This window comes from Myotis davidii, unplaced genomic scaffold (genome assembly GCF_000327345.1).
Source record: "Myotis davidii unplaced genomic scaffold, ASM32734v1 scaffold205, whole genome shotgun sequence".
Taxonomy (NCBI): domain Eukaryota; kingdom Metazoa; phylum Chordata; class Mammalia; order Chiroptera; family Vespertilionidae; genus Myotis; species Myotis davidii.
Window position 1 is genome coordinate 476,371 of NW_006297573.1, and position 10,805 is coordinate 487,175.

Genomic DNA, 10,805 nt, shown 5'->3' on the forward strand with positions numbered 1-10,805 from the left:
GGGGCAAGCAGGCAGGCAGGCAGGCAAACAGTTAGGAGCCAGTAGTCTCAGATTGCGAGAGGGTACAGGCCAGGCTGAGGGGATCCCTCCCCCACCACCACCCCATGCATGAATTTCGTGCACCGGGCCTCTAGTTAATAATAAAGAATAATTCCTCACACTTATGTGACATGAGGTTGTAAGGTTCTTTATATGGTTTTTGCTGTCATTTTGTTCTTTTCCCTTTTTCCAAGTGTACTGTGGTCAAATCGAAGCACGCTAAGTTGTGTCTGTTTTTAGATGATCAGTGAAAACTGTAGAAGCTTTGGGACCATACAGGTCCCTTTACCACAACTTTTCTGCCATAGTTGTCATATGTTGTGTTTTACATAATCTGAGGACCCCACCAAATAATGTGATAATTTTTGCTTTCAACTTTTCTACATATTTTAATGATCTCAAGAAAAAAATATTGCCCTGGCCAGGTAGCTCAGTTGGTTAGAGTGTCATCTGGATACACCAAGGTTGTAGATTCAATCTCTGGTCAGGGCACATAACCAATGAATGCATAAATAACTAGAACAACAAATCAGTGTTTTTCTCTCTCTCAAAAATCAATGTTAAAAAACTTTTACAAAATAACTAAATAAAACCAAAATTTAAAAAGAAAAAAAAGCCCTGGCTAGGTGGTTCAGTTAGAATGCTATCCCAATACACCAAGGTTTTGGGTTCCATCCCCGGTCAAGAGACATATGAGTCAACCAATGAACACATAAATAAGTGGAACAGGTTGATGTTTCTCTCTTTCTGTCTCCCCTCCCTTACTCTCTCTCTCTCTAAAATCAATCATCATTTTTTTTAATTGGTCACATTTTCCTGTTCTTTTGGCATGTCAAGTAATTTAGGATTTTACCCTGGACCCCATGGATGTCATGCTGTGTGGACAGGATGTGGTCACCTGGTTAGGTTGGGACTACCAGTTCCATCTCCCCTTTTGTGAGCGGTGGTTCCGTTCTGTAGTTTGGGTCTGTTTCACACCTGTGCAGCTTAGAATTGAGCCTGAGAATTCCACAGGTTCACTCAGAGTTAGAGGATCCCTCTTCTGTTTCCCTTTACTCTGGTTTTCTTCTTTTATTTTCCTGTGAGCAGGGGCTCCTTTTCCTGGTTCCTCTGACCAGAAAGATGGGAGTTTCTCTCTGAACATCAGCCGTGTCTACCACTTCTGCAGCTCCCTACCTGGGTCTCCCCCTCAGTACAGCGCTGCCAGGAAAACCTTTGGAACCGGGGACCTTCATCCCTGCTGTCTTTCCTCCAAGTGTTGGTTTTCCACCACATTTTGAGTTTCTTTACTTTTCAGAAGCCCCGGTAGTTGTGTTTTGTTATTTTGACATGTTCTCCATTTCAGTCAGCAGGAGCAGGTGCTATCGTGTGTATGCCACCATGCTGAATCTGGAACTTGTCATTTCTTCCTTTAGTGATTTTTAAAATGCTAACCCTATGATAGAAATATGGGGAAAGCCTGGACTGAAGCCAGGATCTCTTCAGCGGGGTCCGAGTAAACCATATTGCCTTACCTAATATCTTAGGGAGCATTTCCTGTCACGTTTAATTCTCTCCCCAAACTCTGTTGTCATTATAGTGAGTGTCCTCTAACATCCTTTGTTTTAACGCAGTTGTGCGGCTCTTTTAGAGCCAAGTCTGTTTGTTCACACCCCCAGGAGCATGATATGTGTGGCAGTTTAATTATAAACACCATATGAGAACATACTTGCCAAGTTGCATCAAAATTGGCCACTAAACTGAGCGGTAGCATAGGTTTTGTTTTTTCACAACTACTATTGCCTTTTTTTTAATAAACTATTTCTTTATTTTAATCCTCATCCAAGGATATTTTTTCGATTGATCTTGAGAGAGAAAAAGAGAGAGAGAGTTGGAACCCACAAACAAGATATGTGCCCTTGACCAGGAATCGAACCCGAGAACCTTGAGTTCAAGGGCCAATGCTCCAACCACTGGGAAAACTAGCCAAGGCTACTGCCTTTTAAAAAAAATTTTATGTGTTTTTTGATTTTTAGATAGAGAGGGAGAGAGAGATAGAAATATCCATCGACTGCTTTGTGCACATTCCTTACTGGAGATTGAGCCCAAAACCCAGGCATATTCCCTGGCCGGAAATCAAACTGGGGACTTCTTGGTCCATGTGACAACGCTCAACCACTGAGCCACACCGGCCGGGCTACTCTTGCCTTTTATTAATGAAAATTTTTATTTGTTGATTTTAGAGAGAGAGGAGGGGGAGAGAGCTAGAGAAGCATCAATTTGTTATTCCACTAATTTATGCATTCTTGAATGTGCCCTGACCTGGGATCGAACCTGAACCAACAACTTGGAGTATCTGGACAACACTCTAACCAACTGACCTACCCAACCAGGACCCCCCTGTTGCCTTTTATTGAGCCTTTTTTTGTGGGCCAGGACTGCACTATATCGTTTCATTTAATCCTCAAACCAACACTGTGAAGTAGGTGGTATTTTTCCCATTTTGTGACTAGAAGTGGAAGCTCTAAGAGGTTAAGGAACTTACTGAAGACTCCCCAGCTACAGTGCTAGAGCTGAAACCTGGGTCTTTCTGACTCCAAAGGCCCTGCACTTAGTCCTGTGTTACCCTGACCTCCTGCAGCCCTGAGTGTTTTGTTCAGCAGCTATCATGGGACACTCTGGCTGCGGCTCTTTATTAAATATGTGTTGTGTTTTGCTTCTTTTCTAGGAGCCCAGTGATGCCCTTGGAATCAGTATTGCTGGAGGAAAAGGAAGTCCCTTAGGAGATATCCCAATATTTATTGCCATGATTCAGGCCAGCGGTGTGGCTGCGCGCACACAGAAGCTTAAAGTAAACAAAGGGGGAATGGTGAAGTGCTAACAGCATGTGGGGGGTGGGAGAGGAAGTGGCAGCCATGGGCACTTTGTTTAAAGTTGGAATTCCAACAGCCTGGAGAGACCCATGCTGAGGGCAGAATGCATTAGAGAAAGTTTATACCTAAAATTCACTGGGTCCCTGGGCATATAAAAATATTATTGTTTGTATCAAAGCTTCTCAATGAAAAAAGAAATTGCAGCTCATTTACAAAGCCTCCCATACCATTTTTTTAGCAACTAATTCCACCCAAAGTTCATTTTTACCTGAGAATGATTTGACCGTAGGATCTTCCTTCAATAAAAAGAGCCAACATCGTTATAATTTTTCCCCAATGCCCCTTAATTTTAACTTAGGTAGAAAAATAAAGCAGAAAATATTTGGCTTCCTCATTAGGACTTTATTGAACAGTTCATTTGTACAGTCCGCTATTCCTGGCCAATGGATGTATGAAATGCCACCATTACCGAAACACAAAAGTGGCCTGCTATGCCTTTTAATCATCAAAGCTGACCCCCTTCTTGTTTCTCTGATTGGCCTGTGTCGGAGGAAAGCCATAAAAATTCCTCATGCTGCTGGAACGTGCACAGCCCAGAGACAGAGGAACCTTCACAATGGCCACAAATGGGGACTATGACTTCCAACGAATTTCAAGCACTCTTCTCAAATTTAATTTTTCTTAATGATAGTGATTTTCTCCCACCATTGTACTTCCAGGTTGGAGATCGGATTGTCAGCATCAATGGGCAACCTCTGGATGGGCTGTCGCACGCAGACGTGGTTAATCTGCTGAAGAACGCCTATGGGCGCATTATCCTGCAGGTACTGTGACCAAGGAGCACGCAGCTGCTCCAGGCAGATAAGTGGCGGGCAAAACAGATGGAGCGTCACTGGCAGTCAGCATCACTGCCCAGCGGGGTGCTTGCTGATGTGAATTATGAAGGTTGAAAGCAAGAAATTATTATTTTTATTCAGGAATTCTTTAATGCCACCCACACAGGCGGTGAGCATGATTATATGAAAGCATAACAAGGGGAGAAAAATTACTCTTTGCTTCACATGCTAAATCAGCGAGGCTTTTAGCTTCCAGCGTTCTTTTGTAAAACGGAGTTTGCAAGGAATAGGAAATGATTTCTTTTCTTCCACCCAAAAACTGTTACTGAACTGCCCAAGTGCTAGTTCTTCCACTCACATTAAAAGAAGGGAGAGATACAATGCTCTCTTTCCAGGACCTTAAGTGACTGCCGACACTGTTAAATTCTCACTGCGTGGTAGTCATCAACTAAGGCAGGCAAGTATTTATCCACTGTGGTCCTCAAGAGTATTGTCCAGGGGCACAGGGACCTATACCAGGAAGGGAAAATCAGGTGTGCTGTTAATTACCGCTTCTTAGATTCTCAGCGCTTCAAATATGTCTGAGATTGATATGCGGTGAGTGAGAGGCAGCATCACGGCAGTGAGTTTCGTTAGAGCGTTTCCCCGAAATGTCTGATCCTAATCACCGTACTTCTGCAGAAGTAGTATTCAGTGGTTCACAGGTAAAAAGAATAAAACCCACCATGTTGTACCTGAGAGACAAGGCTAGCCATTTAGGGCTCCGATCATTCTACCCCTAAAATAAGTTCGAATTATTGAAACACCATTACTTCTGGGAGAACCAATCTGTGGTGCTTAATACTCAACGATCCAACGTGCCAAAAGTGACATTGGAAAAAGCATTTGGCTTTTAGCCTGTATGAAAAGAATCATAAAAGTACCATCAGTTTCAAGGGCGTTCACATGATCAACGACCTGTTCCTTCAATGGTTTGGGTCCCCGAGTTCTTGTTGAGCACAAACCGAAACACTATGTGGCCTGGCTGTAGAGCCAGCTTCCCCGCTCCTCCGTGTCCACACTCTCCATGAAAACTTACATGATCACCTCCCATTCCTCCCTCGGCCAGTTGTCAGCGCCTCCGAGTCTTTCCCTTTTTGTTCGCCTTCACGTTAGGCTGACCTCTGGAGGCCCCACAAGTGCAACTCCTCAACCTCAGAGCTGTGGACCGTTGGTTAGGCACTGAATTGTTATTTCAGATGATAACTATACCAAGACAAAGAAGCGTTCCCCTCAGCAAAATCTGCTAGTATTGCTATTTGCACTCACTGATACTATAGGCCCAGCTCCACCTTCTTCACAAGGACATGGGGACACAAGGCGCAAGTGTAACCGTCGCTATAAAAAGCCCCTTGCATGAAAATGAACTCATGCTCTCCCACGCGGAATTAACGCTGCGTTCAGCCAAGTTGCCACCATGAACACACTTTTGAAGGCGTTCCTTATTTTTCCTAGGTCTGTATTTTAAGAAGAAAATGATATTCTCTTGCATGAATCACATGAGTTGGTGTTATTTTTTTTTTTAACATGTGTTATTAAAAGCTCAAGGGAATCCTTTGGGATTTGACAGTGTAATGTGCACAGTTAGGAGTATGGAGTAGATGTGCTGCCAAAGACTTTAGACACAAAGCCCAGGAGACTCTCGTGTTCTGCATCAGACACGTTTCCCTTGCATAGAGTATTTGCTTTAATTAAAACAGAGTGCAAGGAGTAGTACCAGCACTCCAATGATCACAGCTCACTTGTCACTCGGTAATTATTTATACTCTCAGATGAGCCAGCCCATTGACAGAACCAAAGGGGAAGCCAGATAATTGTGTCTGACGATGTGAAAACGACTATTGCCAGTGTATCTGAGAAGCAGTCAGCAACTACTAATTGTACAGAGAAGATCAAGATCTGGGTCAACTGCTGAGTAGAGAAGGGGGAAAGAGGGGAAGAGACAACCAGCACTCTGGAAGTTTCTCCTCACAGTTTAAAGTGTCATCTCTAGGTGTATTAAGGAGGTAGATATCCGTAACCTTCAAGTCTGATGGTTTCTTATTCCCAGTTATAGATTGGTCCGTGGAGATTGATTTGGCCATTTGATATGTTTCCAATTATATTTGCTTCTGTTTGTTAATTTTTCAGTTCAGCTCTTTTGTCTATAAAAGTACTATAGAATTGTTTTTGGATAAAATCAGGTAATTCAGGCTCTCCACTAAAAGAAAAAAAAGTTTTTTACCTTTATTTTTTTAGAACATAAAGGATCAAAAGAGCATATGAGAGATTGTTATCACCAAAGAAAACTGTGAGGCTTGTTCTGGGTTCTATAAGATTTTCCAAACATTTTAGCACATAGGAAAATAGGTGGATTGAGGCAGCAGTAAGTAATCTAGGAAATTCAGGAAGAGTGTGTTGGGAGAGGAGAACATTGTAGTTTGGCACCTCCAGGTGGAGAGATGTCCAGCAGGCACAAGAAATGTGTTGCCGGTGATGGGGGTGAGAGGACCTCAATGCAGGAAACAGACGGGGTAAATTAAGCCATCGGCATCTTTTTGATATCGCCATCCACCCTGCCTGCCACATTGAACTTCATAGATACTGGTTCACTGAATGGCCGCTGGTTTGATTCCTGGTCAGTGCACATGCCCAGGTTTCAGGTTCAGTCCCCAGTTGGGGTACGTGCCAGAGACAGCCAATAGCCAATTGGTGTTTCTCTCTCTCGCTCGCTCTCTGCCTCTCTTTCTCTCTCTTTCTCCCCTCCCTTCTCTCTCTCCCCCTTCCTCTAAATAAAAATCAATAAAACATTTTTTAAAAGATGACAAATTTCAAAAATGGCTTATCAGCATAACAACATTTAGCTTATATCTGTAGAATTAAAAAAAGTTCAGTGTGTCTCTAGGGAGTGAAAGCATTGAATTTTTATTATGTACTGTATTATTTAATTTTTATCATGTACATACAAAAAGAAATTACCTGGAAAAATAGAAAAGGACCAGGAGTCAAAAAACACAGTTCCTAGACACTAAGGGATAGAAGAATTTCAAGAATAGCACACTTACCAACGAGGCAAAAGTAAATAAAAATATAGAAAAGTCACTACAACTGGCAGATAAATCACTGGCAATCTTTAATACAATTGAGTTCTTTCTTTTAGAGTTGGTGGCACGTCAGTAGAGAGCCAGGGAGTGATTGGCAGCAAAGGAGATAGAAGAAAAAGTTGGGGTAATGTTACCTCTGGAAAAAAAAAAGTTTTTTCAGGGGAGTTTGAATCGGATGGCTTCTCTTTTAGGGTGGTCATTTTCTAAGAGTGAGTAAAGAAACGATTTTGGTATTTGAGAGAGTGCTTCTCAAACTTTAGCAAACTCTAGAATCACCTTGAGATGATCCCGCCCACAGTTCTGATTCCATAGGAGTGGAGTAGGATCCAAGAATTTGCATTTATAACAAGCCCCCAGATATTGCTGATGCTGCTCTTTTAGAGAACAGCCCGAGACACACTGGAGCAGGGATGAGTAAAAGATTTGCACATATTTTTCTCTATGCCTGGAATACCCATCTCATCACAACCCTCATCTCCTCTTTTTAAATCTGTGAAATCCTTTGTTTAGAAACTCTTCAATCAAGAGCAGGAAGTATTCACCCAAAGACCATGAACTTATCCAAAGTAGGGACAGTATCTGTGCCTTAGCCCAGGGCCCAGCCCAGAGCAGATGCCTAGTACATGTTGGTTGCATTGAGCAGGTTGCTGAGCCATGCTGATCAAGTTGAGGATGTGAACTTAGAACAAATCAGCACAGTTACCAATTGGGTCCAGAAAAATTCCAGTAGAGAAGAAAGATGGATTGGGTTGGGAGTATCATTAAGGGACTGGTTTGTGAATCATTCTTAACCTTGGTTACACAATAAAATCAGATTCCAGCACCTCAGTGATTTAATTGGTCTGGGATGTGGCATGGACGTTGGGATAGTTTAAAGTTTCCCAGGTGATTCTAATATGTAGCCAGGAGTAAGATCCATGGGGTGGAAAACAAAATAAAAAAGAAAACAAATAAAACAAAACAAACAAAAAAGATACATAGGGTGCATGATGGCTAAAGCGTAAGTGGTACCAGGAAGGGACTGATAAACTCTAGGAAGAGGACAAAGAGCTAAAGCAGCGGTTCTCAACCTGTGGGTCGCGACCCCTTTGGGGGTCGAACGACCCTTTCACAGGGGTCACCTAAAGCCATTGGAAAACATATATAATTACATATTGTTTTTGTGATTAATCACTATGCTTTAATTATGTTCAATTTGTAACAATGAAAATACATCCTGCATATCAGATATTTACATTATGATTCATAACAGTAGCAAAATTACATATCAGTAGCAACAAAAATAATTTTATGGTTGAGGGTCACCACAACATGAGGAACATTATTAAAGGGTCGCGGCATTAGGAAGGTTGAGAACCACTGAGCTAAAGGCTTGAAAGTTGAAATGGAGATCTAGTGGAAGTTCTGTAGGACAGGCAGGCGATAGAGTCAAAGTCATGCATTTTGAATCCTGTGACTTAACTCTTCAGTTTTCTGTAAGTAGTGGTCATAGCTCCTTTCTTCCACTGTTGCTGTGAGGATTAAGTGACTTGTAACGTTTAATGAGAACAGTGGATTGCAAATGGTAAACATTAATTAAGTGGTGTTTTATTACTTGCATTATAATAACATAGGCTTGAAGTCAGAGGCTGCTAAAATTCCTGTTAAAGTCCTGGGAGTGGAGTGGTTTTCCAGGTGGCAATTGAGGTGTGTGCCACTAGATGGTGATTTGCCCCTTCTTATTTGACTGCAAACATTTGACACTTCAGATCAATATATTTTTAAAACAAACACATGGACATTAATATATTCTGATGTCACTGGAATCATTTTGACTAGGTTCTTTTTGTTGTTAATTCTTATTCAAGGATATTTTTTCCATTGATTTTTTATATACATATATTTTTCGTTTTTCAGAGAGTGGAAAGGAAAGGGAGAGAGAGATAGAAACATTAGTGACAAAGAAACATCATCAATCAGCTGACTCCTGCACGTCCCCTACTGGGGATTGAGCCTGCAAGCAGGGCATGTGCCCTGACTGGGAATCGAACCGTGACCAATGAGCAATGCTGGCCAGGCTTCATTGATTTTTTTTTTTAGAGAAAGAATGGGAGGGGGAGAGACAGAGAGAGAGAAATATCAATGAGAGAGAGAGAGAGAGGGAGATTGACTGGTTGCCTCCTGCACACACAAGGCCCAGGGATTGAGCCTGCAACCTCAACAGGAAGCAAACTTGCAACCCTTCATTCCACAGGCTGATGATCTGCTCTAACCACTGAGAAAACTGTCTAGGGTATGACTAGTTTCTAAATAAAAACTTCAAGCAGATGTGCTTTCTACTTCATTAAGTTATATCAAATGCCAGACATGGGATAAGTCAAGCTGTGTGTTTTTTTATTGTTGATTGATTGATTGATTGATTTTTTTAGAGACAGAGGAGAGGGGGGTAGAGAGAAAGAGAAACATTGATATGTTGTTCCATTTGTGCATTCCTTGGTTGATTCTTGTATGTGCCCTGACTAGGGATCAAACCCACAACCTTGGCATATCGGGCAGTGCTCTAACCAACTGAGCTACCCAGCCAGGGCCAGACAAGCCTTTCTTAATTGTTCTTCTGTGATGCACCCCTATCTTAAGATGCCAGCTTTCTCAGGAAATCACTGTACCTGGACAGCCTTCCTGTCTTTTCTCAGCATACCTGCACTCTGGATCCATGCTGGGTCTGAGTGCTAACTTTGTATTTTGTACTGCAAGATTTGAGTCCTAACAAATCTAAGGGTAATCATATTCCTTTACAGGATCAGCAGCTCTGGAAAAGTTCTAAGCAAGGATCTCAAGCTCTTGTGCATTATAATTTTGTAGTTATCTGGAAAATATTTTGACTTCTTGATTCTCCAAAACATAATCCCCCAGACCTATTAAGAAAACATACTCATTCTAGAATTTGTTCAATAAAGACCTGTGCTTTATTACTCAACTAGAGGCCCGGTGCATGAAATTCTTGCATGGGGGGCGGGGGGGGGGAGGATGTCACTCAGCCTGACCTGCACCCTTTCCATTCTGGTACCCCTCGGAGGATGTCCAACTGCTGGTTTAGGCCCGGATCGCGCCTAAACTGGCAGTCGGACATCCCTCTCACAATCGGGGACTGCTGGCTCCTAATCGCTTGCCTTCCTGCCTGCCTGATTGCCCCTAACCACTTCTGCCTGCCAGCCTGATCGCCTCCTAACCACTCCCCTGCCAGCCTGATTGATGCCTAACTGCCCTCCCCTGCCGGGGCCTGATCGCCCCCAACTGCCATCCCCTGCCAAGGTCTAATGGCCCCCAATTGCCCTCCCTTGCCAGGGCCTGATTGCCCACAACTCCCCTCCCTTGCCACAACCCACCTCCTCTGCTGGGACCCGCCTCCTCCATGCAAGGTGGCGGAGACGCTGGGACTGGCCTCCTGCACTGCACAGAGCCGCGGGACCCCCGAGCCTCATTGTGTGGAGCGTCCTCCAGGCCTCGCCTCCACTGTGTGCGGCCATCTTGTGCAGCCATCTTGTGATGACGTGAGGGTGTGACACCACCTAGGCTATTATTAGTATAGATTAGAAGTTTATTGAACATACATTGTTCTAACATAGAAATACAGTACTGAGTGGATTTAGTTTTGCTTATAACCTAAATTATCAAATGCCACAAGGAGCCAAGGCATGAGAGAGGGTATAGCAAAGTAAAGATGAATTACAGTCTGAGGGGGAAACATGCTTATTGGTTCTTCCTCTTCCACGAATTCAAAGGTCTCTGTATGTTCCTCTGGCTCAATGGATAAGGCTTCTTCCCCATCTTTCATTTTACAAGTCTCCCCCTCCTCTAGTAAGGTGGCTTCCTCCTCTTTCCTTTCACAAGTCACCTTCTCAGGTACAGGGATTGCCTCCTCCTCCTCCAGGTCAGCTGCCTCCCTCTCCTCAGATGAAGGGATTTCCTCCTTCAGA

General features: G+C 43.1%; 1 protein-coding gene across 2 annotated transcripts in view; it reads left to right on the forward strand.

The window, feature by feature from the left end:
* The window catches only part of INADL (InaD-like (Drosophila)), a 282,818-nt gene that overhangs the window by 264,658 nt on the left and 7,355 nt on the right, over window positions 1-10,805 (forward strand). For both annotated transcript variants that reach the window (XM_006773216.2, XM_006773215.2), the window contains 2 exons: window positions 2,747-2,869; window positions 3,611-3,715. In XM_006773216.2, the coding sequence (XP_006773279.1) occupies window positions 2,747-2,869; window positions 3,611-3,715 (228 nt within the window). The remainder of the gene's footprint in view (window positions 1-2,746; window positions 2,870-3,610; window positions 3,716-10,805) is intronic.